This window comes from Pundamilia nyererei, unplaced genomic scaffold (assembly GCF_000239375.1).
Source record: "Pundamilia nyererei isolate P.nyererei 1_Seehausen unplaced genomic scaffold, PunNye1.0 scaffold00081, whole genome shotgun sequence".
NCBI classification, from domain to species: Eukaryota; Metazoa; Chordata; class Actinopteri; order Cichliformes; family Cichlidae; genus Pundamilia; species Pundamilia nyererei.
The window spans coordinates 785541-801096 of record NW_005187482.1 but is presented as its reverse complement, the minus strand read 5'-3'; the positions used below and the strand labels follow the sequence as shown (position 1 = coordinate 801096).

At 42.3% G+C, this 15556-nt stretch overlaps 1 protein-coding gene across 1 annotated transcript in view; it reads right to left on the bottom strand.

Moving 5' to 3' along the window:
* The window catches only part of LOC102213297 (myosin-10-like), a 16858-nt gene extending 2893 nt beyond the window's left edge, over positions 1-13965 (bottom strand). The window contains exons 1-28 of the mRNA XM_013912119.1: positions 13863-13965; positions 13648-13743; positions 13354-13472; positions 12138-12290; positions 11777-11950; positions 11518-11691; positions 10108-10222; positions 9468-9530; positions 7428-7621; positions 6949-7070; positions 6117-6186; positions 5796-5956; positions 5605-5713; positions 5360-5491; positions 5059-5265; positions 4767-4904; positions 4549-4672; positions 4265-4436; positions 3025-3237; positions 2806-2950; positions 2505-2711; positions 1851-1955; positions 1485-1637; positions 1158-1406; positions 844-1056; positions 523-735; positions 281-442; positions 70-198 (exon numbers count right to left, since the gene is read on the bottom strand). Of these exons, the coding sequence (XP_013767573.1) occupies positions 70-198; positions 281-442; positions 523-735; positions 844-1056; positions 1158-1406; positions 1485-1637; positions 1851-1955; positions 2505-2711; positions 2806-2950; positions 3025-3237; positions 4265-4436; positions 4549-4672; positions 4767-4904; positions 5059-5265; positions 5360-5491; positions 5605-5713; positions 5796-5956; positions 6117-6186; positions 6949-7070; positions 7428-7621; positions 9468-9530; positions 10108-10222; positions 11518-11691; positions 11777-11950; positions 12138-12290; positions 13354-13472; positions 13648-13743; positions 13863-13908 (4158 nt within the window). The 5' untranslated portion in view covers positions 13909-13965. The remainder of the gene's footprint in view (positions 1-69; positions 199-280; positions 443-522; positions 736-843; positions 1057-1157; positions 1407-1484; positions 1638-1850; positions 1956-2504; positions 2712-2805; positions 2951-3024; positions 3238-4264; positions 4437-4548; positions 4673-4766; positions 4905-5058; positions 5266-5359; positions 5492-5604; positions 5714-5795; positions 5957-6116; positions 6187-6948; positions 7071-7427; positions 7622-9467; positions 9531-10107; positions 10223-11517; positions 11692-11776; positions 11951-12137; positions 12291-13353; positions 13473-13647; positions 13744-13862) is intronic.
* Positions 13966-15556: the final 1591 nt, after the last annotated feature.

The window sequence follows — 15556 nt, the reverse complement described above, 5'->3', positions numbered from 1 at the left end:
ACTGTGAATTACCGACACCCTGCATAGCAACAAACATCACAAAACGTCTGAGCTTCAGACTGTCCTGACCTCGTGTAGCTGTACAATCTCTGCCTCCAGGCTCTTGAGCTTCTTCTCGTTTTCCTTGGATAGGGCAAAAATATCGTCTCTGGAAGCTCGAGTGTCTTCCAGCTCCCTCTGGTAGTCTTTCATTTGGGCCTGAAGGAAGCAACAACAAGGCATGACTGGAGAATAAAGTAAAAAAATCCGGCTGATGCAAACACGTGAATAAAATCTGCACCTGTAACTTGCGCAGCTGTTTGATGGCTTCGTCTCGAGCCTTGTTGGCTCCTTCTATGTGACCCTCTATATCCTTCAGGTCCATCTCCAGCTTCTTTCTAGCAGCCACAGCCAAAGCTCTCTGCTTCCTCTCATCCTCCAACTCCGCCTCCATCTCTCGCACCTGGAAGGAGACATCACAAGTCATCAGTGTGGAAATTATGGGGAACGAACCAATGCAACATAATTAGATTTAATTTCCACCTGCTTGACCAGTGCTCTCTTCTTCTCATCGTTCTGGTCGTCCCGGCCCTGCAGGTCTCTCTCATACTGGGCCTTCATGGCCTGCATGTTGACCTCCAGGCGCAGCTTGGCGTCCTCTGTGGCCTGCAGCTCGTCCTCCAGCTCCTCCAGCTGAGTCTTCATCTCCTCCAGCTGCTGCTCCAGCGTGCGCTTCGACTTCTCCAGCTCATGGACCTGATATGTGTGTGTGAGATATGAAAAAGAGGAGTGAATGAAAAAAAGAAGAAGAAACACTTGGATACAAACTTCAAAGGTCCCCTTCTAAAACACTGTGCCGCTCACATTCTTGCCCACGTCGTCCTTCGAGCTCATCAGATCCTCCATTTCAGCGCGGAGCTGCTTGTTAATCCTCTCTAGCTCCTCTTTGGCTTCCAGTGCCTCGTCCAAGGCTCTGGCCATGGACAAAGCTTTGGTCTCCTTCTCTCTGGCCTCAGCTTCAGCACGGTCACGCTCCTCAGCATAACGAGCCGAGATGCTCTTCTCCTCAGCCAGCATCTATCAAGAGAACAGAGTTGTTCTCTATACTCTTAGCTTAAAACAAAAAATTGTATGTACAACAAACTTGACCTAAAATGCATCCACTGACATGTTCTCACCTGGTCAAACTTCTTCTGTTTCTTCTCCAGGTTGGAGACGATCTGTCTCTGGTGGTCCAAGTCCACAGTTAGATCATCTAGCTCCTGCTGCAGACGAGTCTTGGTCTTCTCCATTTTTTCAAAAGCGATCGTCTTCTCCTCCAGACGCTGGTTGGCCAGTTCCAGGTCCTTCTGCAGCTTCTTCTTCGTCTCCTCCAGACCTTCAATTGTTCCAACATCGTCTTCAAGCTTCTTCTTGCTCTCTGACAGCTGCACCACAGAAAAGAAACTTTAAAGGACAGTCACATTACTTAAACTTTGTTTCCTACAGCAGAAATCATGTCCTACCTGAGCCTGTAAGGTAAACATCTGTTTCTCCAGATTCTTGCGTGCCTCCTCATCCTCCTCCTGCTGCTCCTGCAGAGTGTTTTTCTCCTCTTCCAGCTGGCGAATTCGACTGCTGAGGTTTAGTTTCTGGCGGGTCTCCTCCTGGAGTAGCTCCTAATAACAATGAATATGGATACAGTTATTTTAAAAGAACAGTTTCACTTAAATGGGCACTGGAAAAGTTATAAGGGGGTGCACCAAGGCCCAGTATAAGACAATGAAACATTTTGTACTTGAATAAGAATAGAAATAGAATAAGAATAGAAATACTGAGCTGGAAATGAGCATAGGAGGTTCCCTTTAATATCACAGTTAACTTTACGCTACCTGTGTGTCTTGCAGTTGACTCTCTAGCCCAGCGACATCTTTGGCCAACTTGATCCCCTTCCTCTCTGCATCTTCCAGCATGGTAGACACATTGTCCAGCTCAGTCTGTGTGAAGATTTTAAACCAGATTATCTGCTTTGGTCCAACAGATTTGAATACAAAAATGACAAGTGGTGAAACAAAATCTCTGCAAGCTTATATTTACAGTTTTTCAAGAATCTGTCCTTTAGCAGTCAGTATGTACTATAAACTCATTAAATGAAGCAGCTGTTGTCCAAAGTAAAGACTAAACAGCTACAAAAGAATTCTTACAACGTCGACTTATCGTCAAGAGAAAAGATAAAGAGTCACACAAAGAAATACAACTGAACAGTGAAAAAAATGAAGTTACACTACAATGAAAAAGGTTAAAAAAGGTTGGTGGTTCGATCCCTGGCTACTCGAGTCTATATGCCAAAGTATCCTTCGGAGTGTGAATGATAGATAGAAAGCACTATAGAAGAACCAGTTCATTTACTTTAAGCTTATGTACACGAACAAGAGGATTTTACTTCTAGAAGAATCCAGATATTTTTGATAAGCTAGCACATTTAATAAAAATGTGTTTTTCCTCTGCTCTGGTACCTTAAACCAGTTTCACCACCACCACCTCACCTGCAGTTTGTGTGAGCGCTCAGCCAGTTCTCCCTTAGCCCTCTCTCCTTCAGTGACCCTGGCCATGAATTCTTGCAGCTGAGCCTCCAGCTTCTTCCTCTTGTGTTCGGACTCTTGCTTTGCCTGCTGCAGGCTCTTGACCTCGCTGGCCAACTCCTTGTTGGCAGTCTCTTGGCTCTGTTTGGTCTTTTCCAGGTTAGCCTTGAACTACGTATAATCCATAATAAACATTAGTAGTATAAATGACAGAGTAGCACCTATAATAACTTGTGAATCTGCTGATTGGAAAAAGGTCAGTTACCCTCTTTGCCTGTTCGAGCTGTTCGGACAGCTCTTCTAGGGCTGTGGCATGCCTCTGTCGCATCTCCTGGATCTGAGCCTCGTGGTTTTTAGTCTCCTCCTCAATGGCTTTCTTCAGCTCTGCAACCTCCTGTTCACGCTTGGTCCTACAGAGAACATAACAAGCTCTCCTAAATGCACCACTCTTTAAAATATGGATGAGAAATGTAGCATACAGTACCTAAGCTCCTGCTGGGCTGCAGTTGTGTCGAGGGTGTCCTCCAGTTCAGTCTTCAAGGCCTCAAGCTCTTCACTCAAGTCCCTCTTGAGTTTCTCAGCCTTGTTCCTGGCCTGTTTTTCGGACTCGAGGTCCTCCTGCAGCTCAGACAGCTGCGCCTGCAGCTCCCGAATCTGCTTCAGAGCATTGTTCTTATGGCTGACTTCTTCCTCGCTCCTGAAATCAAAGTATAAAAGTGGCTATAATAAAAAAAACACAATGCCTCTGGAGATATAGGACAACCTCAATGTTCCACTAAAAATAAGCACTAGAAACTTTTTCAGTCATTTCCTCTCTTCTTCCTTCAGCCCGTCTAATTATAAAACAGAAAAACCATTGGTTGAATGTAAGACGGTTTAGACTTGAATAAAAGTAAATGGTAAATGGCCTGTATTTGTATAGCGCTTTACTAGTCCCTAAGGACCCCAAAGCACTTTACACATCCAGTCATCCACCCATCCACACACACATTCACACACAGGTGATGGCAAGCTACATTGTAGCCACAGCCACCCTGGGGCACGCTGACAGAGGCGAGGCTGTCGAACACTGGCGCCACCGGGCCCTCTGACCACCACCAGTAGGCAACGGGTGAAGTGTCTTGCCCAAGGACACAACGACAGAGACTGTCCAAGCCGGGGCTCGAACCGGCAACCTTCCGATTACAAGGCGAACTCCCAACTCTTGAGCCACGAACTCAATAAGTGCCAGTGCTTGTTCAGATTTGCTTCTCCAAAAATGCCGTGCATGTAATGAAACCACTGGTCCAGTGGGTGGCAGCAGAGGCAGGATCACTGTTGATTCTAATTAAAAGAAATGTATGAATGTAGTATGATCTCACACTTATAAATGACCAATAATGCCTCACAAATACCAATCGCACACTCCAAACACATTCCAGTGCCGTGAGAGTCACGTAGTAAATATCAGCCGGCGCCGGGTCACCAAGCAGAACAACAAAAAGTGAACTCTAACAATACGAGCACTGCTGTACACCGGTCTGCAAGTCTAATAAAACGCTCCATATAAAATGGGTAGTGTGAATGTTTCCAGTGCGCTGACTGCTTCGTAATGCTATGCAACACTTATCTCACTCCTGCTCTAATCACTTTAGAATTTCTATGACTCTGAAGCCCATATTTAGCTCAGTCTGTTGAACTGATCAGGACTCATTCTCCTCCGTAGTCGGGCTACCATCTCCTACCTCGCCTGCATCATCTGCTGCTCGTCGTCTTTCTTGCTCAGCTGCATTTTAAGTTCTTCTATCTGGGACTGAAGCTCTGATATCTGGTCCTGAAAGTCGGACGTCTCCCCATCCAGCTTCCTCTTAGCCTTCTCTAGCTCCTGTCGGGTCTTCTCCTCTTTTTTCAGCCTCTCTGATTATAAAACACAATAAAACATCGGTTTAATATAAGACAGTTCTTTTAACAACTGTGCTGTAGAAGTGATAGTTTACTATTCTCCGTATGCTATTTTATACTTGTTTACCCTCCAGGTCGACCATCATCATTTCCTGCTTGTTTTTGACCTTGCCCAGGTTCTTGGCCTTCTCTTCCTCTTCAGCTAGCATCGAGGTCACCTCATTGATTCTGTCCTCAAGCAGCTTCTTTTCCTAAACATGAAAAGAGACAGACCCCTTAATGCACAGCTAACTTCCCAACTCAAACATGAATGCGTCCACCCTTTTAGAGGCATCTTCCTCTCACCTTGAGGAACTTGGAGTTCTGGTCCTCCAGCAGCAAAATGTCCTCTTCGTATTTCTTCATTTTAGCTTCAGTCGTCACTTTCTCCAGCTGCAGCTTCTGCCTGGCAGCCTCCTCCTCATCCAACTGTTCTTCCAGGTCCTACGCACAGCAACAAACATAATGAGCAAACATATTTTGCACTGAGTAAGTCAGTTATATTTTAAAATATACTTGTTTTTTTAACATTTCCAGCTGTTACATAAGTAATTGAGAGACAAAGAATCTATTTCTCCCAGCATTAATGCCCTGATACCTGGATATGGGACTGCATCTTTTTCTTCTCGTTCTGCAGCTCTTGGCTCCGCTCTTCTTCTTCCTCCAGCCTGGACTCCAGGTCGTGGAGGATCTCCTCCAGCTCTTGTTTTTTGGAAGCAAGACGAGCTCTCATCTCCTCGGCCTCTGCGAACAGCTCTGTCTCCGCTTGCAGCTGCTCGGCTAAGATGTTCTTCTCTTCCATTAGCTACACATCGATAATGTTACTGTGTCGATTGTGCACTTCAGAGAGTTCAACATTAAAGCGAACATTTGATGTTATTGCTGTAGTTGTAACCAACCTGCTGATGTTTTCTCTCCATCTCCACCAGCTCTCCCTCCACCTTCATCTGCTTCTCCTTCACTTTGACCAGCTCTTCATCCTTAGCCTGCAACTCTTCTTCCTGCCTGGTCACCTGCAGCAGGGGCTTCACCTGTGGGTACAAATGAACAGTAGCAGCAAAACCAGAGGGACTCTGCTTTTGCACAACACTGACTACTACAAACTCTTAATAATTATCAGCACCGAGAAATGAGAGTTACACACCTTAGTGAAGAGTCTCCACCACTGCCAGTGACGCAGCTTTAAGTAAGCGGCACAGTTTCTCTGGAGAACCTTTAGCGCACTGAGCTGCTGTTGTTTCTTAGCGAAGGCCCTGAAGCAAACAGAGAAGAAAAGAGAGACAACAGTGAGATTTTTGTGATCAAATATATAGAAACAACTCTGTTTATACTTACTTGCGTGCCAGATATCCTCGACAAACAGCCTGGAAGTAAATGATGATGTCCGTGATTTTCAGGTCCCTCTCTTCCTCTAAGTGGGCGAGGACTCCGGCCCTGAAGAAGATCTTACTCTGGCCAATTCGGAAAAGGTTGCCATCCAGCTCTAGGGCTTGAATCTATCATTTAGAGGGAGATGAGGTGAAGATGTGGTTGAAACGGAAATAATACTGTTGTCTATTCATAATTTATTTATAATCATTTTAATAACAAGGTGACCTTTACTTCTTAGACTCCTCCATGTAAAGATAAATCACCGGAGTTTGGACGGGTCCTTACCATTCTCTCACAGGCCTGCTTGCCATCCATGAAGCCCTTGGGAATGGCGTTAGGAGTGAGGATCTCATACCTTGTTAAAAAGCAGAAAGAAACAAGCACCATCACTGAGTGACAAAATGTCCTTGCTAATATTATACAAAACAGAATGAAAGACAGGACCGAGTCCTTTGTTTCCCGTCAGGTAGAAGCTGCACACATGAATCCCTTTTTTTTAGTTACATCTGTTCAACTTCTCGTTAATACAAATATTTAATCAGCCCAAGAATAACGTGACTTATTTGAGCAGAGGCCTCCACAGTCACCAGATCTCAGTTCAGTAGAGCATCTTTTGGATGTGGTGGAACTGAAGATGCATGTCATGGATGTGCAGCCGACAAATCTGCAGCTGTGCGATACTATCACGTCAATACAGATGTTTCCAGCACCTTGATGAAGAATTAAGGCTGTTCTGAAGACAAAAGGTGCTCCCGCTCATTACTAACAAGCTGTACCTAATAAAATGTCCAGTGAGTGTGTATTTTAACATGTAAATCACACTTTTTATAGCTGTCTGTCTCTCTGTATTAGCCCTGTGACAGAATGGCAACCAGTTCAGCGTGTACCCCACCTCTGACCCAGTGACAGCTGGGATAGACTCCAGCACCCCCAAAACCTTGAACTGGATTAGCGTTTAAGAAAATGCACGGATGGATGGATTCATATATGACAAGTTTAATTCCTAAAAGAGCCTTACACGTTTTTTTTTTCCCAAAGTAATAAATACATTTAGCTTATTCCAAACCTTAGAAGGAAAACATTAAGGTGACAAACTGAGACATAGATTAAAAATGACCTTTGTCTAAACTCCTGGAAGACGATGCGGTTGGGGAAGCCCTGTCTGCAGATACGGATCCCCTCAAGCACACCATTACACCTCAGCTGGTCCAGAACCAGGTGGGGGTCCAGTTTACCAGCCTGGCAAAGGAGGAAGAGGAAAAATAATGAGATCAACAAAAAAACATGAGACCATAAAAAACATTATGTAAAGCTTCTGTATAAATAGCCCTTAAAAAAAAAAAGAAAAAAAAAAGAGGGTTTAATGAGATCTGTTTCCATGACACTGCAGTCAGTGCGCGTGTCATCCTCTCAGCCAAAGACATCAGTGCTTCTTGCCTGTACTCACGACGATCAGTGCAAATGTTTCCCATCTCAGTGCAAACATAAATAAGTGAAGGCACATTTGCACAGAATTTGCACATTTGTTTGTAGTGATGAACTCAGAATCTACGCTGAAGCAGGACATTTTGCTGATGGTTAGATTTTAAGACTCACCCTTTTTTCATGGTTGGGGATGATGCAGCGGACAAAGTTGGGGTTGGTGTTCCTCAGTGTGGCCATGAGCTTAGACAGTTGCTCCTTGTACAGCTGCCCCACGGTGCGAAACATGCCCTTCTTGGTCTTGTAGGCAGCACCAAACGCTGTCTCATTCATGCCCGCAACCTGGTCCAGTCCCACTATCCGGTCAACTGGTAAAGAAAAATTAGTTAAAGAGGATTACAGATAACTAGACTAAAGGAGGAAACCACAGATGCAGATATGATTGATATGATCTGCTATTTACATGAAAAGAAAAGAGAAAAGCCGGCAATTTTTCTTTGATGTGTATTTTAAATCTAATGTGAATGTTTATCATGAGACGCTGCCAATAATGGCTGACGTGTTAAACTCAGCTGGGTTTGCTCTTTTCTATTTTTATAGTACAGCATGAAGACAGACAACACTGTTACCAGACCAGCTGTGAGCGATGACCATCTCAGTTAGCACACTACTTAATTGTCTTTTACTCTTAAATGCTTTTAATCTAATGGATTTAAGTCCACAAAGCAGGAGTAATGTATTTCAGATGATCTTCTAAACGCCGTACACACATGAAAATATAGCTAAAAAATGGGGGTGTGGTAGAGAATAAGAAAAACTAGGATCGCTATTCCTTTTTTTCTGTCGGGTAAGATCTGGATATGAATGTCTTTTATAATTTTCTGCAAATTTTTTCTGTAAATTTGGCCAAAATAAATCAATATGCAATCACATTTCTTGCTCTGGGTGTAGCTCGGTGGTTTAGTAAACCAAAATTTAAATATGTGGTGGCACGCTGATGTCATCTAAGAAAGGGAAATTCCATATAATAAACAAAAAGATCAAGGTGCTCATAAATGCTACACAATATTTCTGCTGGATGAATCCCACACACACACACTTCCTTCTGCATAAGACATTTGCAAAGCAGATTTTTAAGAAACATTTTCTTACATCTGTAGTTACTTACTAGCAGTTTCTGTTCTTCACTCCGCTTTTAGATTAGGCACTATGTGCACATGATCACCAAAGGTTGCATAAAACTTCAGAAACAGACCCCATTTAAACATCTTTATTCACATGTTTACAAACTGTGGTATAAACATCACCAGAGGAATTATCAGTGCTAGAAATCATATTCAAAATGTAAACAAACAAAATGAAACAAAAAAGATTTCGCCACAAATTCATGAATTTTTATAAAACATCACTTTGTTCTCAGGATGCTGGCTTACTTGTGGCTGTTTCTTTTTTACCTCTCTCTGCATTTAATCATTAGTTATTATTAATCCTTTTCTCACTTTCTTCGTCACCCCCAAGTGGTCACAGCAAATCGCTGCCCCTCCCTGAGCCTGGTTCTGCTGGAAGTTTCTTCCTGTTAAAAGTTAGTTTACCCCTCCCACTGTCGCCGAGCGCTTACTCAAAGGGGGTCGTTGGGTTTGGCGTTTTCTCTTTCTGTGCTATTTCAAAAAAAAATAAAATAAAACCCTCATGTTGAAGAGCTATTTCTTGTTAGTTTTCATCATATTTGCTTAATGTCTAAGTAAACTAAACACTTTTTGTTAAACAGTAGATTGTTAATCACAGCCTCCTATGAGTAATAAGGATTGACAGGATGTAGTTGTTTTTCCTTTTGAATTGTTGACCCTAATTCTGAATATGCAGCCCATTAATTCAGTGAGCTTTTTTTTTTTTAAATCCTTCATTTGTACACTAGAGCCTGAATCAACTTTAAAATGCATCCCCCTGATCAGGCACACTCCGATTTAGTGTTTAAGATTTTCACAATTTGTAAAATAAGACTTCACAAACAATAGATGTATTAAGAGTGGCAGTAAACCACCAGCACCAATAGAAATATGTATGAGAGGTTTTAAAGCCATGCAAAGCTGGAGGAGAACTTTTTGGACAGATGCACGGTGCAGTCATGACAGGACAGGAAACCAATGAGACCGCCAGTGCAGAGCAGGAGAAGCAGCCAGTGGTTTACAAAGGTTAAGTGTTACTATCATTCACCTGGAGCTTCATGGAGCCCAGACACATTGTCATAGAAAGAGGCTCTCTGAAACGTCTGAATGTCTACAGCAACAGAGACACAGACAGAAGACAGGACAGTAAGAGAGAAAAAGAAAGACAGCAAGGATGCAACGCACGCACGCACGCACGCACACACACACACACACACACACACTTTCACAACACTGATTAGCTGTTATTAAAGAAGACAGAAGAGTAAATATCAGTGTTATTACCATGTTATTAAGCTTCTCATTAATCAGATTGTTAATTAAACTAAAAAGGTGTTTACTGGTATAATTGGCAGTTTTAGCACCAAATGTCATTCAGCTCATTCGACTGAACGGAGTGGGCTGTGGTTTAACTCACTTACCCTTAATGTTTCTGCTGGCAAAGCCTTTCCCCTCATTAGTAAAACCATAAAACACACCTCTAGCTCTGAGAGAAAGTGTGAGAGGAGAGGAAGTATACTTCCCTCCATGAAATATGACATTCACTCAGTTATAGCATGTCACATTGGAACTTGTGGTGTGTAATGTCAGTCTGAAATGGTGCAGAGAGCAGGAAAATACATATAAATACACACAGGTGAAAACTCAGTGGGCTTTTTCAGGCCACTACAAACTTCTAAATGACTTACCATCTTTCCAGAGCTCGGCCACAAACTTGTCAGTTGATTGGTGCAACAGCGTGGCTACATTGTCATTCAGAGGATCCATGTTCTTCATAAGCCATTCATCAGCTTTATAGTCCACCTAAGCAAAAACAGTGATCGCCATTGTTTAAGCACAAAAAATGTTTTCATGTGTTTTTATATGTGCAAAAAACAAAAATCAAAGATGAGAACACCATGAGGGCTGTGACCTCCACCTAAAACCCACACAGGAAAAACAGCATCAAATCAGGCTTTATTTATGCAAATTTGGCTCTAGGCCATTCATTCGCTTTCCTGTCTTTTATCTTATACCCCAGTGTAACTGTATAAATAATAAAAAGAACATGTGTGAAAAATCCACTCTCAGAGGAATGGTTTTCAGGCTCTGATTAACTGCCTCTGCTCTGTTGCTTCACCTGTCTTAAGTGACAGCTAGGTCTGGCGCTGTTTCCAGATACCACGCAGCAGTTGTTTTAACTTACAGGCAGCACCAGATGTGCTGTGTGAGTCTATTTCAAACCACAAACTGGTATAATACTGTATATGATGAGATTCACAGTTGGATATTATATTTGACTGGCAGCACAGTGAAGAATCGCGGCGGCACAGTTGGGTTGGATTAAGTGTCTGAAACAGGATAATGACCTGTATGTGTTTTTCAGAAATGTGACATACTACGAACAGTGCTGGACGAGAGTGGAACATAACAAGCAAATTACACGCCCGGCAACCTAACATGAAGAATGTAAGAGCCGCATATGGGTTTAATCAAAGTCCAGGAAAAGCAAACTTGCTATGTTTGTACTTATTTTCCTCTTCGGTATCACTCTGTCACAGAGGATTTGTTTGCCCAAGTTCAGATTTAGTGTTGGATCCAGTTTTGTGAGCTGGATGTGAAATATTTATCTGAATCACCCGTTTCTCATACGGACTAATGTTAAACTGACTGGTGGTCTTCAATGAGCTTGTAAAAATATGTGCAATTCAGAAAAAGAAGCAGGTAAATAGTATTCAACACATCAGGGTAGCTGTGATATCAGATGTCAAGCGCCCCCTTTGGAATGCCGTGGAGGATCATTTTTTCCGTACAGATGGCAGAATACCACACAAAGGTGAAAGTTCACATCTCAGTTATGCAACCGCAAGGCATCAGGCACTCAATCTCACACCAATGTGAACCAGATGTGGGGTTCCAACAGCAGCGGCAGCAGCACAACAACAGCGCTATTGTTTTAACGCAATGACCTGGTTAAACTACGCAACCACAAGTCTGTGCCACAGAGAAAAGCAGCAAAGTCGTTGGACAAGGAATGCACAGAAAGATTTAAAGCTATAAAGGAAACAAAGATAATTGCTTTCGTTTTGATTTTTGTCTTCCAAGCCTGATATACGTACCCTTCCTGCATAGTGGATGATGCAGAAGTCAGCTTTGTCTTTGAGTTGACGTGGCTTCTGAAACTTGCTATGTGTGCCCAGCTCCTGCAGCACTTTGTCTACAAACGTCTTGTCAGTGGCCTTGGGAAACCAGCACTCCTCATCCAGCAGGGCGAGAATGCCAGGGGGGTTATTCTGAGGAGATATATTTAGCGAATAACCGTGTATTTAAAAGCAGACACGTATACACACTGTCATACATGCACACAAGCACACTGACCGGTCTCTCGATGAGGTCGATGCAGGGCTGCAGGTCAAGGCCGAAGTCGATGAAGCTCCACTCGATGCCCTCCCTCTGGTACTCCTCTTGCTCCAGGATGAACATGGTGTGGTTGAAGAGCTGCTGCAGCTTCTCGTTGGTGTAGTTGATGCACAGCTGCTCAAATGAGTTCAGCTGGTAGGAAAGTGAATAGCAGAAGGAAATCTTTGGCATATTTTTTTTTACATGTGATTTATCCTTTCGCTGGATCATCTGTCCTGTCTGTTTTTATACTCTTACAAGGGAACAAAACTACATCTGCCAGACGTCACTTTGTATGTTGTAGAAAAGCATCTGTCACTATTAAAAGCACCACGAGCACCTCAAAGATCTCAAAGCCAGCAATGTCCAGGATGCCAATGAAGGACGCCCCCTGCCGTTTGGTCCTATCCAGCGCCTTGTTGATGCGATGGACCAGCCAGCGGAACAGCCGCTCATACGTCGCCTTAGCCAAGGCTTCAACAGCAAAGTCAGCCTGAGGTAAAACAAAGAGAGCAGAAAAGTGCGGAGAGCAACATGAATTATACATGAGATACACACAGACTCGTGTTGTTGTTTTAGTCTGGAGTGTTGGAGCATGACGTCAAACAGTGGGCCACAATTAGGACAATCCATTAGCCAGCTGGTGGACCAGTTCAAACATATGGTTTGAGTTCGCAAAAACGAATTGTACCCTTAAGCACTCTGGAAATTAACCTTTTCAGCTGCAAACAAAAAGACAAAAACGGAATACAAACATAGCTATTATAAAACATTTCGTTTATTAAGTTCTTATAAAAACAATTTAAAATTCAACTAAACTGATTACTGATTTGGATTTTTTGTAATCGGGAATCTAAAACGTTTCCAGACTTTGGTTTCCAGCTCTGAGGATTTTAACAATGCTGCTCGTGCAATAAAAACTACTTGAAAAGTTTGAGATTTAAAACATTTTTAAGAAAATCTGTCATGATTTCCTGACTTTCAATTAAATAATGAGAAGATTTGCTTAATTATTCTCGCAGTTTTACACTAATCTTCTGGGAAGATGCAACGGTCCGCTTGGGACAAAGTGACAAAAATGTCATCAGAGGTTAAACGTGAAGCTCTGTGTGGATGTCTGCATCTTCTCCATTTTGCTTTGGTCTGGTGATCTAGCCCAGCGGTCCCCAACCTTTTTTGCGCCACGGACCGGTTTGTGCCCGATAATATTTTCACGGACCGGCCTTTAAGGTGTCGCGGATAAATACAACAAAATAAAACTAGTACTAGTACTGAAAAAAAGAAGATTTATTCATAACACACGTGAAAAGACCCAGGAAAACAGAGTTAACGATAAAGACGATAACAAAATAACGCTGAAAACCGATAAAAACCTTGAAAACCATACATTTCACACCTGAGCCTCAACTCTTGCGGCCCGGTACCAAACAACTCACGGACCGGTACCGGTCCGAGACCCGGGGGTTGGGGACCGCTGATCTAGCCCATACACTACAAGGCTAGAACTACAAATATATCCTCCAGGTGGACTTCCTGGTAAGCTAGTACAACCTTACCTGTTCTTTGGTCTGTGCCTTCTGCACATAGTCTCGCCCCACTTTGATCCTCGGGGTGAGGATAGCTCTGGTAAACTCCATAACATTCATTCCAAGCAGGTGGCAGAGCTTCTGTGCCGCTGGGAGAAGTAGGGAAAACAAACCATGCCACTAATTTATATACAACAGAAATCAAATCATAAAGAATACAGTGAAAGTTTTATTTTTACATAAACCTGCTGTATTTAAAAGCTTTTTAAAATCAGAAACTGTGAGAAGAGTTATGTTTGTTTATTTCGACTGGATGTTGTTTACCTGTATTCTCAGGCATTGAAGCTTGATCGGTGTTTCTCTCCTTTTTAAAAACAATGTTTCCAAACTGCAGCACTGCAGAGACCACCTTCAACATGCCTGACAAAAACAAGAGGAGATAAAAACCTTACTGAGTGCCAGACAATGCCTGAGGAAAAGCAGTGTCTGAGGAACCTGGATTTCCAAAGGAATGGAGCACAGATGGAACTATAACTCACAGACAATCTCGTCATGGGAGAAACTCATGATGTGCATGGCCTCCATCGTCTCCTGGAAATTCTCCTTGTCCTGCTGGCCCGGAATGGGAATGTTACCATTTGACAGGAAACGGTAGTTGTTAAAGCCTTCGAGGAGCAGATCCGCTAAAGAAGGAAAGGAAAAAAAGAGATGTTCTTTATACCGTAGAACATATTTTCCTTATACGCCACTGTTCTATCAAAATTTTAAACGAATATCCTCATATGTGGCTCTCATTTTTCTTAAAAACAAAAATAAGGTAAAAACAAAATCTGGTAATTCTTTGTTTTTACATTAATTGGGCCCCAATATGCCCAAATATCAAAGAGAAATCAAAGATGCATGCTCTGGAAGAGTTCGGGTCTTAGGAGGTTAAATTATGATGATGGTAAAAGCTACTTTAATTGTTTTTTCTGGAGTTTGGAGGGCTCTGGAGCAGTGAGCGTGTTGGGGCTGGACTTAAGGTGATTAAAAACATCTAAGTGCTCCTTTCTGAATATTAATGATCAGTGGGTATCTGCTTAATTTTGCACAATAGGCATTTGTTGGTGTTTTACTGTGTACATCTAAAATGCATCTGCAGAACTCTGCATGGAAATTCTATTGGATGGTGATCCAGGGCAGGATGATGCTATCAAACATTTCATCTCTTTCCACCATAAACACATGTGATGACCTCCACTCTACACTTAATGGCAAGTTTTGAAGCTTTGGTATTAGAATAGTTTCGGTGTTTTTCCAAGAGTAGCTGGGTGGGCATCTTCGTTAACTTCTGATACCCAGTCATTCTGTTATATAAGCAGGCGTAAAATATGACAGAAGCTCTCAGTTCAGAAAAGAGCTTCAAGGGTTACTCATAGTTGGCTTTCAAGCGGAAAAGAGTTAAACAAGATTTTACTTGGAATTTGAAAGTTCTAACATTTGTCTCAGATGTTTTATTTTTATGACATTCACTAATATCTTGAGCTTCCTAATGCTCTTATTGCAGTATCAAGGCAGGTACAGCTTATCCTGTGTTAAGTGATTTGATTATTTATGGTGAATCTGTTTATATTAGTTTTTTAAATATTTACTGCGAGGTTCCAGTTCTGACACAATTTATGTGTCAGACTGTGGCTGTAATCTTTGTTCAGTAGGAGACAGAAGAACAAGGCGATCAGAATAAAACAAAGATTTCATCTCTTAATCTAAAAGCCAGGAACAGCACAATGATCCAGCGGAATAGCAAGTTCATTTGTATACATATAAATATATATTAAATGAAGTCAGACTTAGAATGAAACTCTGACAAACTCCTTGTTTGTCTACAATTTTAACAGCACGCCAATTAAATCAGTTCACTCTCACTGCCTGTGCTTTGAAAGCAGTGCACAGACACTCACTTCGAAGATGCTCTCCAGCCCCTGCCAGCAGCCGATAGAAAATGTGAAAGGTCCTCTCATCTTTGGCCTGTCTAATCGCTCTTGACTTCTCCAGAAGATCTGAGAACATACGTTAAGTCCTGACAAGGAAATCACAAAACTAAAATATGACTCTGTGGTCCCACTAATGAGGAAGCTCCTGTTTTGCCACATGCAGTTTGACTGGAAAGGTTTACCTCTTACAATTTTTGGTAATCCTTTGTTTCCAGTGGAGGCCTATGAATAAGTTGGGAAACTATCTTTAACTTTTTTTT